The sequence below is a fragment of the Mytilus galloprovincialis genome, chromosome 9, assembly GCF_965363235.1.
Source record: "Mytilus galloprovincialis chromosome 9, xbMytGall1.hap1.1, whole genome shotgun sequence".
Lineage (NCBI taxonomy): Eukaryota > Metazoa > Mollusca > Bivalvia > Mytilida > Mytilidae > Mytilus > Mytilus galloprovincialis.
In genome coordinates, this window is record NC_134846.1 from 82201746 (window position 1) to 82221869 (window position 20124).

At 32.4% G+C, this 20124-nt stretch overlaps 1 protein-coding gene across 1 annotated transcript in view; it reads left to right on the top strand.

Moving 5' to 3' along the window:
• Positions 1 to 19145, top strand: part of LOC143046857 (uncharacterized) — a 240632-nt gene extending 221487 nt beyond the window's left edge. The window contains exons 166-174 of the mRNA XM_076219918.1: positions 1182 to 1293; positions 2165 to 2366; positions 2988 to 3182; positions 5108 to 5330; positions 5882 to 6179; positions 6890 to 6945; positions 7513 to 7611; positions 14252 to 14331; positions 15031 to 19145. Coding sequence (XP_076076033.1) covers positions 1182 to 1293; positions 2165 to 2366; positions 2988 to 3182; positions 5108 to 5330; positions 5882 to 6179; positions 6890 to 6945; positions 7513 to 7611; positions 14252 to 14331; positions 15031 to 16224 — 2459 coding nt within the window. The 3' untranslated portion in view covers positions 16225 to 19145. The remainder of the gene's footprint in view (positions 1 to 1181; positions 1294 to 2164; positions 2367 to 2987; positions 3183 to 5107; positions 5331 to 5881; positions 6180 to 6889; positions 6946 to 7512; positions 7612 to 14251; positions 14332 to 15030) is intronic.
• The last annotated feature ends 979 nt before the right edge of the window (positions 19146 to 20124 follow it).

Consider the following 20124-nt stretch of genomic DNA (forward strand, 5'->3'; position numbering starts at 1 on the left):
ATCAACAATGTTTACCTCTGGCTAACTGCCGTTGTGTAATAAAAACTTTGTGTATTGAATAAATTTTTGTTACTTCCCTTTGATTTATCTGTTTTAAGTTATTTTGCTTTTAAAAATGTAAATTGTAAAAAGAATATAAATGAATAATATTTTAATCAAATAATCATATAAGGATGGTTATTAAATGAATTTAAATGTTTTGGGACAAATAACAACAATATAAATTTATAAATTATTTTAGGAATCTAGACTTCTTTTCAAGGATTTGATTGAAATTTATATAAAAAGTCTGATCAACTCATTTTGATACCGACCGTGGGAGGGCTGAAAAGCCAGTCAAGGTCGTTAAACACTTCCATATATATATTTTGAGAAATTACCAACCGTGCAAGGGCTGTATAGCCAATCAAGGTCGTTAAAAACTTCCATTTGTTGTATTTTGAGAAAGAATTATACAATGTTTTAGATTTTCAACAAAAATCCATGTCAAATTTACTCTTAACATAACTATACAGTTACCAATGATAAGGAAATGGACACACGAATACAAATCTTTACACAAAGAAAAGGTCATAATGATTTATTTGCAAGTAGTGAACAATCAATTATCAAAAACAAAACAAGAAACAGATTCATCTCAATATTGTTTATTTATTAATGTGATATCATTCAAATAGAAAGGCAACAAGGGTACTATAAACATATTACATTTTCATGGAAATTTGAAGAAAAGAAACACTTTAAAAGACAAGTTCTGCATCATACGGTTACATTTAGGACAAAATTTATGTCGATTAAAAACCTACTGATCTGTGTCCTAATCTCCTGACCAAAATTTCCAAATCTCCTGATCTGAGTTTCACAGTCCATCACATATATGGAATTAGGAGGATCCTGACTTGGGACAGGCACTACCATACAGAATGTGGTGTTCATGGGTAGATCGTATTTAAATGTATTACATTGTTCAATAGATAGCATATAATATGACAATTAAAAGTTACTTAATTCCAAGTAATATTTATATGAAAAATTGCTTTGAAATTACAATAATTTATTTGATTTGCCTCATATATATAACTGAATCCAGTTTAAAATGTTATTTCAAAATCTGTTCACTTAAATAGATCATTACAATGTAAAAATAGATGCTTATTATAACAACATTATCTATATTTCAGGTACTCTTCAGTATTTACTAGAGGCAACAGATGATGAAGCAGATACCATATTGTTTTATTTAGAAGATTCTACCTATATCATGGGTACTCCTAGTCTCACTACTAATGGAATGTAAGTATAAGATTTTTAAGGGACATATTTACACAGAAAAAAATATACAGTTTTCAAAGCAAAAATAATACTAACTACTGGAATTCTATATACATAAACTTGATTATTGTCAATTTTTATACAAGAAAGTACTCTTAAATGCCCTTTTTCTAAAACTGTTCCCCTCTGACATTTAATCCTAGCTAGAACATTGTATTATACTAACCAAAGATATTTTATTCAGGCTTTTGTATACTTCATGTACAGACTGCTGGAACAGAATACATACACATCCTCCTAACAGGACATCAGACAGATATTCCAGTAGCCAGTTTTAATGTCGCAATAACTATCTATGTCATCTGTTTTCAGGCTTTTGTATACCCCATGTACAGACTGTGCTGGAACAGAATACATACACATCCTCCTAACAGAACATCAGACAGATATTCCAGTAGCCAGTTCTAATGTCGCAATAACTATCTATGTCATCTGTTTTCAGGCTTTTGTATACCCCATGTACAGACTGTGCTGGAACAGAATACATACACATACTTCTAACAGAACATCAGACAGATATTACAGCAGCCAGTTCTAATGTCACAATAACTATCTATGTCATCTGTTTTCAGGCTTTTGTATACCCCATGTACAGACTGTGCTGGAACAGAATACATACACATCCTCCTAACAGAACATCAGACAGATATTCCAGTAGCCAGTTCTAATGTCGCAATAACTATCTATGTCATCTGTTTTCAGGCTTTTGTATACCCCATGTACAGACTGTGCTGGAACAGAATACATACACATACTCCTAACAGAACATCAGACAGATATTCCAGCAGCTAGTTCTAATGTCGCAATAACTATCTATGTCGTCTGTTTTCAGGCTGTTGTATACCCCATGTAGAGACTGTGCTGGGACAGAATACATACACATACTCCTAACAGAACATCAGACAGACATTCCAGCAGCCAGTTCTAATGTCACAATAACAGTAGATGTCATCAGTCAGAATGATAAGCCTGTTGTTTTCCTTACTCAGTTTGGTAGCTCTATATTGTGGGAGGACAGTAGTGAACCAGTTATGGTAAGTTCTGTTGTCACAATAACAATCTATGTCATCAGTCAGAATGATACCATATTGTTTCCTTACTCAGTACCATAGCTCTTTATTGTTGAGGTTTAACAAGGAACCAGTCATGGTAAGTCAATCAGATTTTGATGCAGTAAATACTTAGTACATACCTGCCAATTTACAAAACCTTTAAGGGGGCCTTCAAATACATGTTAATGTTGTTTTTTGACTTCTTAATACTTTTACAAGCCTATAGCCATTGTTAAATTGATTGTTTTGTTTAAAATTGTGGACAAAATTGCTCTTTCAAAATTCCCATTTGGAAGCCTCCATTGTGGAAATCCCCCGCAATTAGTGACAGTTGGCGGAACCTAATAGTATTTACAGAATATATTAAATGTCAGTTTATTCAAGATCTTTTGACCTTTTATCTCATTTGGAACTGTTCTTTTTAAATTATGAAACACAGATTGTAAACATATGAAAGAAAAAGCCGGAAAGACTATGAAACAGTGTAATCAACATTTCAAAAAACAGGGATACTTGTTTTAAGATTGAATCTTTCTTTGTTTTCTTACCCTTGAGCTGCTGTCTTTATTTTAATTTACTCATGATGAAATCACATTTCTGTAGGTATACCTAGAACAGAAAACCAATTACACAGAACACATCTGGTCTGATCAGTTCAGGGCTGTGTTTGGAGCATATGATATTGATGTACAAGACAATTTAACTTTGATGGTATCACAACTTGATCATGGAAATATTACAGTTTCCCGACAACAGTTGATCCCTCCTGATGTAGGACCATGTTCTCATGATCCATTGGTAAGTTTTTTAACATTCAAATAATTTATAAGGCTATATCAAGTTGATTGTTGAATGATCTTTCTAGGTATTTTGAATTTCCTTATTTATTAACCTTCTTATGATAAACTACATGCAAGCATTTGTCAATTTTCATTTTCAAAATATTTGACTATGTTGTGTGTAGGTAGTAAAACACATGTTCTTTCATTTACATATATTCAACATCACGTACCTTTTATTTATCTTTTATAGATGTATTATATAATGTTTGTTCCTGTATATCACTTCTCAAAACAGAACTTTTTGCCAAGATTTTGTTTTAGAAGTCTTTATTAGGTTCACATGTTTCAGTTGCTCACTTTGATTCTAATTTTTATACGACCACAAAGAAATTTTGCTTTCGTATAATGGTATGATGTTGTCTGCGTCGTCGTCAGAAGATACATTTTTATAAAAAGGTTCAATACCTCAAAAGGAAGGTTGGGATTGATTTTGGGGATGATGGTCCCTACCGTTTTGGAATTAGGGGCCCAAAACAAGCATTTTTCTACTTTTAAGATATCAACTTGTGTATAAGCATTTTAATTGCTCTGAAATTGTACCACAATGTTTAATACAACAGGTAGAAGGTTTGGATTGATTTAGGGGGTTATGGTCCCAAATGTGTAGGAATTCGGGGCCAAAAAATGGGCCAAAATAACCATTTTTTAGTTTTCAGTCAATAACTTGTGTTTAAGTGTATAAATCTCTCTGAAATTATACAATTTTCCATACTACAAAAGGATGGTTATGGGGAGGGGGGTTATGTTCAATCAAATCATCAAGCAATTAGGGACAAAAAAGGGGGAAAACAAGGGTTTTTCTGGTTAAAGAACAATTTAGAAAATTTAAAAGCAGTGAAGGGGAGGTAATCCAATTTGAATTTAAAGAACACTGTTATATATACACAATGTATATATATATATATATATATATATATATATATATATATATATATGTTTGATTACTGGATTACCTCCCTTACACTGCTTAAAAATTATGTATTAAGAAATGATGATTGTCTTGAGATGTGTAGCTGTAAATTTATTTTTAGAAGTTACTGTTTATTAATATTAATTTAAAACCATGACTGTATATCATTTTATATTTTAATATTTTATGATGTATTTAAATGAGTAGTTATTATTGCCAACTCCAATAGAAATTGGAATTGAGATTATTTTTTTAATAAGGAAACGGCAGAGGTTTTTTTTCAGATTTCAGAAATTAAAACTAATTTTTCTACAATTTTTTTTTTAGGGGATTAATATTCAACAGCATAGTGTATTGCTCAATAGCAAAAAAAAAGATTTTTTAAGTTCATTAGACCACATTCATTCTGTGTCAGAAACCTATGATGTGTCAACTACTTAATCACAATCCAAATTCAAAGCTGTATCAAGCTTGAATGTTGTGTCCATACTTGCCCCAACTGTTCAGGGTTCGACCACTGCGGTCGTATAAAGCTGTGCCCTGCGGAGCATCTGGTTCTTCTTGTAATATCTTTGTAGTGCCTTGTAATAATCTTAATGTTTTTACTGTCATATTGTAATAAGATTGCTGGATTTGGAACAACAGTATTTGTAGGACTCTTAAATCATTTTAATATAAGTACATGGTCTGTGATTTTTAGTTTTGAAGTATAATTTTCAACTTTAGTGCTGAATCAAATTTGATTGAAGTGGTTTAAATGGAGTTCCAACTTTGCAGTTATGACATCTTTTGCTAATTTTTGACATGTGCAATTTAATGCATTGATATAAATATTAACTACATTTTGTACTAAGTAAAGTAAATGCAGACAATAAATATTTCACAATGAATTCATCTTCTCATGTAAAATAAGAATGACAAACAACTGACAAAGAAATATTTCTATTGCCAAAACCTATATTTTATTTCAGATTGATACTTTACCTTGTGGGAATTTCACTCAAACATTACCCTACAATGTAACAGATATGTCATGGATCTATATCACAGTGACCTATATTCAACCTGACAATTACTATGGCTATGACTATATAAAGCTGTATGTGATGGATGATAGGAACAGCTCATCTGAAGTGGTTACCATACAGGTTGCTATAATGGAATCACCCTGTCAAAACAAAGGGGCATGTCAAGGTAAAAATCGAAGTTTTAACCTGTTGATAGTTTGAACTATGGTGTTGATAAAAGCTCATTGTGCAGTATTTATATTAATGAGTTGAATAATTGTGTAATAACTGGTAAATTAAGAGATACTGCAATGACACATAAAGATTTCTTTTGTTGTGCACATCATTGTCATGGACTATAAAGTTGTCTGGATTATCTGTCACACTTGGTTAATTCTTGAAAACAGATCTGACTGAGGTTTTTGGGGTTTTCCAATATTGAAAAATTGACCTCAGCCAATCAATTTGTCAAATTCGACAGGCAAAATGCTTCTTCTGTTTAAGAGGTTTGATAGTAAGAAGAATTTTACCTATTATATATATACTTTATAAATATTAGTTTCTTTTGAAAAAAATATTTGTAATAAAATGAGTTCAAAAGTTCTGTTTATAGAAATAATTGGACGATTTAAAATTTACAATTTGAGGCAATTTTGTCAAGAATGTTCTTAAGACTGTTCCAATCCGCATGCATATCTATGGAATTAACTGACATGATTGTACTAAATTCTTTTTCAGCAAAGAACACCAGTAACTACCCTTGTGAAGATACTCACAGAGCTGAGAGTTTTGATCTCTATTATGATTGTGAATGTCCACCAGAGTTTACCGGACTACATTGTGAAGAGGATGTGGATGAATGCCTAAGCAAACCCTGTCCAGATTCTTACACCTGCACTAACAAGTATGGTGGATATGATTGTTCTTGTCCTGACTGTGGATTGGCTACATGGACTAAAGCTGTGATTGGGGTTTCTGTTGTGATTGTAATAATCATTGCTATTATAGTGATTGTATACTGGAGGATAAAAAAAAGGTATATTTTTGTATTTCTAAAGCTTGAATACACAAAACAAGTTACTTTGGGTCTACCCACAGCCATTGATGTAAAAATGCAGGATTATGTTTAATCAAATGATATTTACTGACAGATATAATATAAATTTATATTATGCAGGACCATAAAGTGGGTCTCATTGGGGTCTAAGCGTGACACAGGATTGCCGATTTTTTGTAAGCGTGACATGTGAAAGTCAAATTATTGTGTCGTGAAAACGGGAAATGAGGTCTAGCGGGACCCGGGAAATGATAAAAAAATGAGAATTGCTTACGTACATAGTGTAAGCGGGATACGGGAATCTGAAAAAACAATAAGCGGGATCCGGGATCGGAACCCCCCAATGAGACCCCCAAAAAATGCCATTTTTTGAATATTCAAAAACAACATGGATATATTGTAAGTCTATAGTTAAAACTAGTTACAAATCATAGCTGATTCACACTATACATTACAATACAAGATCTAAAAAAGCTATAATTTTACCCTTTTCAAAGGACGACCTTCAGGAATGGACATTGCCCTCTGAACTTTTTCACAGTGAAAACTATATATGTATATTAACTTAATTTTTCAAGAACATCTAATTAAAGGCTTTAGCAACATATGTGCATTTAAAATTACTATGGTTATTCTTTGTTACACATACAATGTATTATTATATTCCATTGAAAGTTTTTTTTCTTCAGGTACAAACCTATTGATGATGATTGGGTTCATCATACAGGGATTATTAATAAAACAGGTAGGTGTTATACACCTTAGGTTAGATCCAACATTTTACTTAGCTTATTGGTCTAAAAAAATGTAAACTATCATAATTTGTTAATACATTGTAGCATCTCCAAAATGTTCTGAATTTGGAGTCTAAAATGTATATGTTTAACTTACCATTTATAAGAATAGAAATGCCCTTTACCGTCAGGTGTCAAATGGTCATTTTTTGCTTAACATTAGCATCTAATTGGTTATCACTTTATCTTTATTCCACAACATATCCTTCTCATAATTCATTAGAGGTCTCAAATAATTATCTGTAATTTATCCTCATTTTTAGAAAAAAAAATCAATTGATTCATCAAAATTAGTCTTTTTTTCTTTTATCCTCTCATAAAGATAATGTACATTTTATCATGCATGCACCAAAATTACTGTTACTGTCATTTGGCAAGAGTTTAACTGTTAATTGCCAGAAGGTTCCCCCCCCCCCAACCACCACCACCACCACCACCACCACCACCGCCACACACACACAAAATTAAGACCCTCTTCAACCAGTTCAATATTGCTATAAATTTCTGTATGTTTACAGAGAATACCAATTTATTGGATAAAACCAAAGAATGTCTTGGAGAAAATAAAGATTGTAAAAAAGTTTCAAGAGCAGGGATAAACAATGAAAAAACTGTTGGTATGCATTTTGCAGTTAGGAGATGGCAACACAAAAATCAACGATTGAAATATTAGTTGTGACTGCACTTAATACACCTTATCGCTATTTGTCCGCCATTACTAGATATCACACGGGTTCCCGTAAAATTTTGACGTCATAAAACAAAATATCTGACGCCACAATGGAAAAAGTGATTGTTGTATGCGTCAAAAGTTCAAGCGGCCGGGTCAGCTGGGATTAGCGATAAGGTGTATGGGAGGTGGCTGCACTCTAGGGTTTTTGCGAGCCTGCGACTTTTGTCACAGAAAGCTCGACATAGGGATAGTGATCCGGCAACGGCGGTGTTAGCTAAGTTCTTTTAAAGCTTTATTATTTAAAAGGTTGAAGATCTGGATGCTTCATACTTTGTATATAGATGTTGTCAGTTCTGAATTTTTCCGTCTGTCACATGTCCATTGTCCTTGGTGACTACTTGGGAAAAAAGTTCAGATTTTTTGTGATGTTAATTTCTCTCTTTTTATGAGTAATAGGATAACTATATTTTGGTATGTGCCTACCTTGCAAGGTCCTTATGCCTGTCAGACAGTTCACTTGACCTCGACCTCATTTCATTGATCAGTGAACAAGGTTAAGTTTTGGTGGTTAAGTCCATATCTCAGATACTATAAGCAATAGGTCTACCGTAGTATATTTGGTGTATGGATGGACTGTAAGGTGTCATCTGACCTTGACCTCATTTTCATGGTTCAGTTGTTATAGTTAAGTGTTTGTGTTTTGGTCTATTATTCTTATACTGTATGCAATAGGTCTTCTTTATTTGGTGTATGGAATGATTGTAAGGTGCACACGTCTAGCAGGCAGGTTTCATCTTACCTTGACCTTATTTTTACCATACAGGTTTTTTGCCTTTTTCTCTAATACTGTATGCAATAGGTCTACGTTGATGTATGGAAATATTTTATGATGTACATGTCAGTCTTGCAGGTTTTATTTGGCCTTGACCTCATTTTCACAGTTCAGTGCTCAGTGTTAAGTTTTTGTGTTTTGGTCTGTTTTTCTTAAATTATAAGCAATACTTCAACTACATTTGTTGTATGGAAGGATTGTAAGTTGTACATGGATGGCTGGCATGGTTCATCTGACCTTGACCCCACTTTCATGGTTCATTGGTCAATGTTTAGTTTTCCTGGTCAAGTCTGCTTCTTAAAAACTATAAGCAATAGATCAACCATATCTAGTGTTTTGAATGATTGTAACGTGTACATGTATTTCTTGTTTGGTTTATATGACTTTGACCTCATTTTCCTTGATTATGTTAAGTTTATGTGATAGTTGTAGTAAAGCTTTACATTTAGGACTCTCAACATAATATCAATGATTAGTAAAGAAGGAGAGACATTTCAGTCTGTGCACTCTTGTAATTACAGTCAGGGGACAACTGTAAACAAACGTCTAGATGCGAAATGTATATACTAGTATATTAATAATGATGTAATAATGGAAGATCATGGAAGCTAAGCTAATCGCAGGAATCAAAAATTCAAAAATAAAGCATTTTACAAAATTATCTATTTCATGGTTTAAAAAAGGAATGTAAAGTTCTTTTCTCGGTATAAAAATATTTATATTTTGTCTTAGTTATTGTCTGTATGATTTTTTAATTTTCCAAGTGTTGCAAATTGCACTTGCCTGAACTTTTTTTGTAATGCATATCTTGAACATACTTTTTACACCAGTGTTTCAGATGATGATTTAAATAGATATAGGAAGATGTGGTTTGAGTGCCAATGAGACAACTCTCCATCCAAATAACAATTTATAAAAGTAAACCATTATAGGTCAATGTACGGCCGTCAACTCGGAGCCTTGGCTCATACCGAACAACAAGCTATAAAGAGCCCCAAAATTACTAGTGTAAAACCATTCAAACGGGAAAACCAACAGTCTAATCTATATAAAAACGAGAAACACATATAAATTACATAAACAAACGACAACTACTGTACATCAGATTCCTGACTTAGGACAGATGCAAACATTTGCAGCAGGATTAAACGTTTTAATGGTACAAACCTTCTCCCTTTTTCTGAAACAATAGTATAACATCACAACATAGAAAAACACATGATAAAATATCAATTGGAAGGCTAAAATCAATCAAAAAACGTAAATTAACACACTATGAACAAATAAATTTGATCTGCGATACCTGAATGCAAATGCATAGTTAATAAAATGTTAGGGACAAACATTCAAGGCCAAAAAGCAAACAAACAAGTCCAAACAAAGCAATTTAGAAAATAAAAATTTGAAATGGGATACCATAAAAAGCGAAATAAGAGGCGCAACCGTCAAATATTCGAAATATAAAAACATGAAATTACGGGAAAGAGAGTCCAATTTAAAAAAACGACAAGATGAAATTCAGAAAACTCTCTCTTGTACATATTTAGATAAAGATATAAATAATCTTTTGATTGAATTAGACACCGTTAAAGAAGATTTAGAACAAATAGTAAATAATCAAACAAGGGGTGCTATTATACAATCACACGCCGAGCACTGTGAAGGCAATGAAAGAAATTCAAAATATTTCTTATCATTAGAAAAGCGCAATTATAAAAATAAATGTATAAACAAATTAGTTGTAAACGACATTGAAATTGTGTCACAAGAAAAAATTCTAAACGAAGAGAGACACTTCTATGAAAATTTGTACGCATCTAAAGAAGACCCTTATAAATATTCAGGTGATTCTAATTTTTTTGACTTAAATTTTATTCCTAAGCTTACAGATCTGGAAAAGGATATATGCGATGCAGATATTTCAGAATCTGAGTGTGTTAAAGTTTTAAAAACATTTAAAAATAATAAAAGCCCTGGTACAGACGGGCTTACTGCTGAGTTTTACAAATTTTTCTGGATTGATATAAAAAAATATGTGTTAGAAAGCTATGAATATTCCTTCGAAACCGGAACCCTCTCAATAGACCAAAGACAGAGTATTCTTACTCTTATTCCAAAGAAAGATAAAGATAGAACACTCTTGTCGAACTGGCGTCCCCCCTCGATCTTAAATTTTGATTATAAATTATTAGCCAAAGTTATTGCGGAAAGAATGAAATTATTTCTTCCAAAGCTTATAGATCCGGACCAAACGGGATATGTGGCTGGTAGATACATTGGTGAAAATCTATGACTCATTGCTGATATTATATTGTTAACTATTTTAAAAAATTATCCAGGGCTTATATTACTGGTCGATTTCGAAAAGGCGTTTGATACGCTAGAATGGAAATTTATTCGCTAAAGCATTGGTTTGTTTTAATTTTGGAAGCAATTTCCGGAAATGGGTCTTAACTTTATACTCAAATATATCTAGTCTTGTCGTTAATAATGGATTTAGTTCTAGTCCATTCACAATTGAGAGAGGTGTTCGACAAGGGTGTCCTTTGTCTCCTTTTTTATTTATTTTGGCCGTTGAACTGCTGGCAATAAGTATTCGTAAGAACAATCAGATATCTGGTATAAAAATTGGGGATACTGAAATCAATATTTCACAGTTGGCTGATGATACCACTTGTTTTTTGAAAGATGTATTCTCCGCGCAAATTTTATTAGATTCCTTTAACGATTTTGAGAAGTGTTCAGGATTAAAAGTAAATTTTTCTAAAACCGAAGCAACATGGATTGGAAGAAATAAGTTTAACAAAGAAGGTTCCCTTCCTATTAAATGGACAGATGGCTTTAAAACCTTAGGTTTAAAATTTAATGCTTTTGAAGAAATGGTTTGTTCTAATTTAGATACATTCATAGACAAAATGGAATCAATAATTAAACTAGGATCAGAAACCTTTCCTTGATCGGAAAAATTGTTATTCTTAAATCACTTGCAATATCGAAGCTTATTTATGTCATTTCATCTACACATGTACCAGGATCTTATGTAATTAAAATACAACGTGATATTAATAGTTTTTTATGGAATGGTAGTACTCGGAAGTTATTCAAAAGTCTCCTAGCGAGGGGGGACTGAAAGCTCCTAATTTTGAAGTACAGCTGTTATCTTTACGTATTGTGTGGGTAAAAAGATTTCTGTCAGAACATGACTCCAAATGGAAACATTATTTTCAAAGCATTTTTCTCCCTTTTTGAGTTAGAGGACTTGTTTATGAACAGATGTGAATTTGAGTTCTTGAATTTGAAAACACCTCTTTTTTATATAGAAGTGCTATCTGCTTGGAAACGTTTCAAGGGTATTTTCATCCCGTTAAATGCATTTCATGTTAGAAAAGAATTTATTTGGTTCAATCTGTTTATCAAAATTGATCAAAAGAGTATTTTTTACAGATCTTGGTACCTGAAAGGCATAAGGTTCATCAATGATATTGTAGATGATAAAGGCGATTTTTTGTCTCATGACGCTATTAACAAAAAATATAACATGAATGTCACTTTTGTAGACATTCTATCTATTAAGCTTGCTATACCACGTGACTGGAAAGATTTGTTATTTCAACAACACATGTCACCTAACAGCAACTCATTTGGATTCGTTTTTGAGCATGAGAATAAAAAAATGCCTATTAGTAAATTATTTGCTAAAGATGTATATTCACTTTTTATCGATCAGGGAAGTGTTTCTCCTATTTCACAACAAAGATGGGAAGAAAGTTTTAATACAGAAATTAGTGACGAACTATGGAAAAATATTTATTCATTAGCTTTCAAATGTACTATAGAAAGCAAACTACAAGCTTTTCAATATAAACTACTACACAGAATAGTCTCACATAATTATCTTCTTGAAAAATATAAACTTTCCTTAACTAATGAATGTGTAAGTTGTAAAGAAATAGAAACTATAGAGCATAAATTTTTTGAATGTACAGAAATAAAACAATTTTGGAGAGATTTTTCAAATTGGTGGTATTCAGTTTTTGGAGTAAAACTATTTTTGAATAAAGACAGTGTCATTTTTGGTGTATTGAATTCTGATAACTTAGTTTTAAATTATTGCATTCTACAGGCAAAATATTACATTTATTATGTAAAGAACACACAATTAGACAGACTGTTCATATCTGTGCAAGCTTTTCTTAAATTTTTGAAAAGACGTCTGGAGATATTAGAATATTTGTATATTTCTAAAGACAAACACGAGTCATTTGTCAACAGATGGGGGGATTTATGAAAGCTATTTAATTATACCCCCGCTTTAAAAAAGGGGGGGGGGTATACTGTTTTACCTCTGTCTGTCCGTCCGTCAGTCCGTCCGTCAGTCAGTCCGTCCCATGAAACTTTCGTCACATTTTTCTCAGGAACTACACATCCACCCTTTCTGTAATTTGGTATCAACATTTATATATGTCAGCCATACCGTGTGATGCGTTTTCAGATTCATCACTTGACAACTTCCTGTTTACCGAACACTTGTATGATTTTACACATGATAGCCAAGTTGAAAATTTTCGTCACATTTTTCTCAGGAACTACAATACAAGGATTTCTGAAATTTGGTTTCAGGATTTATATAAGTCAGCTATACCGTGTGATGCGTTTTCAGATTCATCACTCGACAACTTCCTGTTTACCGAACACTTGTATGATTTTACACATGATAGCCAAGTTGAAAATTTTCGTCACATTTTTCTCAGGAACTACAATACAAGGATTTCTGAAATTTGGTTTCAGGATTTATATAAGTCAGCTATACCGTGTGATGCGTTTTCAGATTCATCACTCGACAACTTCGTGTTTACCGAACACTTGTATGATTTTACACATGATAGCCAAGTTGAAAATTTTCGTCACATTTTTCTCAGGAACTACAATACAAGGATTTCTGAAATTTGGTTTCAGGATTTATATAAGTCAGCTATACTGTGTGATGCGTTTTCAGATTCATCACTCGACAACTTCCTGTTTACCGAACACTTGCATATTTTTACACTATTAATATTATCCACTTGCGGCGGGGGTATCATCAGTGAGCAGTAGCTCACAGTTTCACTTGTTAAATTTATTTTTTAATATGGTTATAGTAGAATGTATTCCAAAGTATTCTTAAGACTTATCATATAGTGAGTATTCACACCACTAACTTGTAAATTTTTACTATGTCTTATTTGCATAATATCAATAGTATAACAATGCCATACATGTCATGTCATTCTCTATTCAACAATCCTTCGAAATTATCACTTTTGAAAAGAAAACGGTTTTCATAATATAAATGAAATATAACTTTGTTGTTTTAGGTAAACAACTTCTGTGTATATAAAATCTTCCAATAATTAGGAATACCAAGAAAGTTCTGTCATATAAAAGAATGAGTTTGAATTTTATTTCAGATGTCTAATCTTTCTTTGAATTTGAGTGATTGTATAGTGTATATATGTCTATGATGCAGGTTTCATCTGACCTCATTTGCATGTATCTTTTACAAATATTTTACGATGAATATTTTTATGATAAATCCTTTTAACTTTAATACTTTGAACATAATTAAATCATAATCAGAAAAGCTGGCTTGACATGTCAGTGCTCTTTGTTTTACTGTAAAAAAAAATATTTTCCTCAGATTCACATTGCTTAACTTCTGCTTTTGTGAGGTACCTCATTAAACAAAATTAAATTATATTTCAATTCTATTTAGACGATGATATCAAAGTCAGAGAAGAATTTATGAAGAAAACCTCTGTTGAAGATGATTTGGATTTTTATAATGATGGACAGGTAATGTACATTGATACAAAAATTTCTTGACTATGAAGACTTTCAACAGTCATATTTGACTTAATACTTATATGATTAAGGGTATCCCCATGAACGTTTTTATACATAGCTATTTAATTTGCTTCTAATAAAAGCTAGGTGAATGATACCAAACGGACATTAAGTCAAAAAACAACTGCAGACAATGCCATGGCCAAAAAACATCAAGCAAAATGCAAACGTTAACAGAATACATACATGACATAACACAACAAAGAAAATTAAAAACTGAGTAACACAAACCCAATCAAAAACTGGAAGAGATCAAAGGTTCTCGGGAAGTGTAAGCTGATCCTGCTCCACAAGTGGCACCCATTGTATCTCTCATGTATGTACAAACCTGTGTCTAACTCAGTAATTCAATATAGAGGAAAAGAGGACACGATTATGGTTAAAATAATGCCTTCTATATATTCCTTTATATTTTTGCAATTTTTTTAATTTTCTCAATAAGGATTCGATACCTATGTATGATGTGTTCTAAGCCCAGCTGCTTATTAAGTATTTCAATTAGCCAATGAGATAATTATCATGTCAACTCTTGTTATAAACAGGTTCACTGTACTGTAATTATAAGATTGAGTGCTTATAAAATAAGACTAATACTAAATAATTATTTTAATATTCAATTTAATGAAAATTTTATATTTTACCTCAAAGTTACCAGTTGAACAGAATCCACCTGAAAACTTCCATCATATTCTCACCAACAAACAAAAGTCATATCATAGTGGGCCATCAAAAAGTAAAATGGATATCTTTGAAGAACATGAGGATGATGAAAAGGATGGATTTCAACATCCTCAACCTAGTGGTGTTGTCAAAGTACTACTTGCATCTGATAGGGAAAAGTTACTCCAGAAACATGGTGTGCCTTGTGCGGAAACTGCAGAACATGGAGACCATCCAGCCCCTGGATCACATCAAATGATGTCCTTTACAAATGAAGCAATGGAATTAGATCAGCTGTCTTTCCACCCAACTCGAGGATTTCTCCATCAGAGCTCCGTTAATAATCCAAGTTGGTTATCTTTTCCAGTCAAGAGAGATACCATTTCCAAACCCAGGTTAGAAATGAAACCATATGATGGTACATTTGATGATAGTTTGTCTGATCTAGCTGGGACTTCATTGAAAGATTTTAAGTGTACAACAGATAAACAGGATGTAACATGTTGGTCAAGGGAATCATCAACTTTATCACTACATGATACAGCAAAGGAAAATCTAAATGAACCCAAGAAAATGAAAAAGAAGAAAAGGAGGCTTTCTAAAAAGAATAAGAAATCCCCTTACAGCAATTCTGGTAATAGTGATGATAATGGTAAATTGGTTAGAATGACAGAATTTGGTTGTAAAGACAAAGATGTAATGAATTTTCAGAGTCAACCAGTTGGTGACCTCCTACCTGTATTAAAACCTATACCACAGATAACAGCTGGCTCTTCTATGGCAAATCAACATGATAATTGGGGCTTTGAATCAGAACCAAATGACCAGGACAAAGTCAGGAAGCAATGGGAAGGAGAGTTCATCGGAAAGCCTTTTTCAGGTTTTCAGTCTGTTCCAAACAGAATGACACATACAGGCAGTACAGAGGAGAATGTTGAATGTGAACTGATGGACCTGCCACAGACTAGCTATAATGAAGACCATGGAAATGAACATGTGATGATCATGTCTAGAGACTCGACCTTGGATCAGGGTATTCCACCACCAGGCTGGAATGATATAGAGGAGATAGATATAGACCAGAAGGAGCTATTTAGTCGCACAAGACTAAAGTCTGCAATGAGACGAAACAAAAACACAGGCAACCAATCTATAGCTCTGGATGATGTCAGTGATGAATAGAAATTTACTGATAACTGATCACAGTTTGAATTTTTGATAGAACTTATATTTTGACTTTTTTTATACTTTACTTTTCTACTTTTTTAGCTAGCTTTTCTCATCACTTGGCGTCCGACGTCCAGCATCTTCCGTTGTCCATTGTCGTTAACTTTTACAAAAATCTTCTCCTCTGAAACTACTGGGCCAAATCTAACCAAACTTGGCCACAATCATCATTAGGGTATCTAGTTTAGAAAATGGGTTCGGTCAACCGGCCAACCAACCAAGATGGCCGCCATGGCTAAAAATAGAACAAAGGGGTAAAATGAAGATTTTGGCTTATAACTCTGAAACCGAAGCATTTAGAGCAAATCTGACATGGAATTGAATTTTTTATCAAGTCAAGATCTATCTGACCTGAAATTTTCAGACGAATTGGACAACCGGCTGTTGGGTTGCTGCCTCTGAATTGGCAATTTTAAGGAAATTTTGCTGTTTTTTAGCTCACCACTTGGCATCCGGCGTCCGTTGTCGTCTGTTAACTTTTACATAAATCTCCAACTCTAAAACTACTGGGCCAAATTTAACCAAACTTGGCCATAATCATCAATGGGGTATCTACTTTAAAAAATGTGTTCGCTGACCCGGCCAGCCAACCAAGATGGCCGCCATGGCTAAAAATAGAACATAGAGAGTAAAAGGTAGATTTTGGCTTATAACTCTGAAACCAAAGCATTTAGAGCAAATCTGACATGGGGGTCATATTGATTATCAAGTCAAGATCTATCTGCCCTGAAATTTTCAGATGAATTGGACAACCGGTTGATTGGTTGCTGCCCCTGAATTGGTAGTTTTAAGGAAATTTTGCCGTTTTTGGTTATTATCTTGAATACTATTATAGATAGAGATAAACTGAGCAGCAATTATGTTCAGCAACGTAAGATCTACAAATAAGTCAACATGACCAAAATGGTCAGTTGACCCGATAAGGAGTTATTGCCCTTTAGTCAATTATACCATTTTTTTCTAAACATTTTTGTAATCTTTTACAAAAATCTTCTACTCTGAAACTACTGGGCCAAATTTAACCAGACTTGGCCAAAATTATCATTGGGGTATCTAGTTCAAAAAATGTGTCCGATAACCCGGCCAGCCAACCAAGATGGCTGCCATGGATAAAAATAGAATGTAGGGGTAAAATGTAGATTTTGGCTGATAACTCTGAAACCAAAGCATTTAGAGCAAATCTGACATGGGTGAAATTGATTGTGAAGTCACATCTGTCTGCCCTGAAATTTTCAGATGAATCTTACAACCAGTTGTTGGGTTCCTGCCCCTGAATTGGTAATTTTAAGGAAATTTTGCCGTTTTTGGTTATTATCTTGAATATTATTTTAGATAGAGATAAACTTAAAACAGCAATAATGTTCAGCAAAGTAAGATCTACAAATAAGTCAACATGAGCAAAATGGTCAATTGGCCCCTTAAGGAGTTATTGCCCTTTATAGTCAATTTTAACAATTTGTAAATTTTGGTAAATTTTTACAAAATGATATTTTCTAACTACTGGGCAAAGTGCATTAATTTATAGATAGATATATTGTTAACAGCAAGAGTGTTCAGTAAAGTTATATCTACAAACACATCACCATCACCAAAACACAATTTTGTCATGAATCCATCTGTGTACTTCATTTAATATGCACATAGACCAAGGTGAGCGACACAGGCTCTTTAGAGCCTCTAGTTATCAATTAACTTATATATTTATATTTATTTATGTATACTAAACTTCAGTTACTTTTTTTATTTATTCTGCCTTGCTTATTATTGCCATCACAGTTATGAAATATGGTATATCCTGTTCAATTTATATTGAATTTATGTCTGCTTGTACAATGTAAAAACTTATCTTGTTTATTGGTCAACACTGAAAGAAGATCAGTGAAAATTAGTTTGTTGACCAATTTTCACTTTACATATCTTTATGAAATTTCTCTAAGGAATTATAAGTGTAAGAGCATATGTTTGATCCCTGAAATTGTCAAAATTGTAAATTCATTCAAAACTTTCAAATCTATGGTAATTTTATAAATTTACGAACAGGTCAATATAATCTAGACTCTTTAATTAAGAAAGGTCTTTTGTGATTACACATTATGATCCAAATAATATGCATAGTTGACATGGCTAATGGACCAAATTTTGTAAATTGCACCTTGTAGCAAAAGTTTTGGATATATATTTTTTTTTTAAAAGTGCACTGGAATCTTTGTTGATATTGATCAATCAAAATCTGATCTCTTTATATTGTAACAAAGCTAGTATTCAATTTTTTAAACATTTTATTTTAAGAATTTGTACTTTCCCATACTCTTTAAACCTTTAAGTTGAAAGTTTTTTTAAAAAGATTGAAACTGTGTAGAAATTAAATCATCATTTTTTATATAAAATATTGTAGCTTTGAAACAACCATAAAATCAGTTTATATATAATTTTCAGTTCTGTTAGCTTTAAAATGCTAAATGGGTAAGGTCTGGTCTGAATAGATAGGAAAAGAAAAACCTACAGATGAATCTCTTTATTTTTTTACTGAAAAGTATAGGTATTAAATGAAAGATGATTTTGTACAATTTACATACATTGTCAGAAAGACCAATGATTTTATACTGGGAAGATAATTATTGTGTGAGGTCCTTCAGTCGTTTTTTATTCTTGTAAAATGCTTCATTAAATTAAACTTGACCGCTGTGCTTATTATTTTTTCCTCCAAAATGAAACAGACCACATACACAGAACAAAATAATTAATTTATGAATTTTTAGTATATAATATGGGGAGGATTCCAGGAGAAATTTTCAAACCTTTGTATATCATATCTTAACAGTTTTCATTCACTTTCATGTAACCTTACTTATGAATAAAATTTTCTGTTTTCAAAATGTGTAATTTCTTTGACCTGATTATGTATATTTAATAGCAAGTATGTTGTTTGTCGATATATATCACCTCTGTATAAAAATAAGGAGATGTGGTATGAATGCCAATAAGAGCTATCCACAGGAGTTAAAATAAAGTGGTTGTAAGCAATTAAAGGCAATCAGAAAACCCATACTGTAAAGTCTGGTTAAAGCCCTCAGTTTGAAAAATTTGAAACAATTCAAATAAGGTAACTAACGGCTTACAGTAATTTACAACAAAACAAAATATGAAACACCAATATGACAGACATGAACAAACAACAACCACTGTACTACAGGCTCCTGACTTGGACTATCACATAAAGAATAAGGCAGAGTTAAACATGCCCTCTCCTAACCTGTGATAGTGATGTAACAGCACAACATAACAAAACAACATGTTAAAAAACAATAAACACAAAGTAAAGAAATAGGATATTTGAAGTTGATAATGAAAGCTAATTCAAAGCAAATTTCAAATAAAATGCAGGGCCAGTTAAAAATCATTTTTTTTTTCAAAATATCTTTGTATCATCAAACAAAACTTATAAATTTGTAAAATAGTGTATCCTACTGCTAGAGGTAGATTTCAGCAAGTCAACAGTTCTGGCTATACAAATCTGTTTTTGATGAGATCAACATTGATTTCCAATATAAAAAAAAATTGTATAAAAAGATATCACTGCAAGGTTTTAGAACAAATCCTGCTACCTTGTAAAATTTAATTGTGAACTACAACATTTCTATCTCTTGTATGGAATGCACAGATATTGAAGCCAAAAAAAAAAAGACCCAAAACATGATTTTGTGAATCTCCAAAAAAAATTGTAAGATTTGTGGAAGTGAAAAGGGAGACAGTTGTGGATATCCATTATCAATCCATCATCCTTCCTCCTGATTAATTGCATATGTATAAAACAAACAATTTCCAGGCCTGTTTTGAAAATTCAATTTTCTCTCT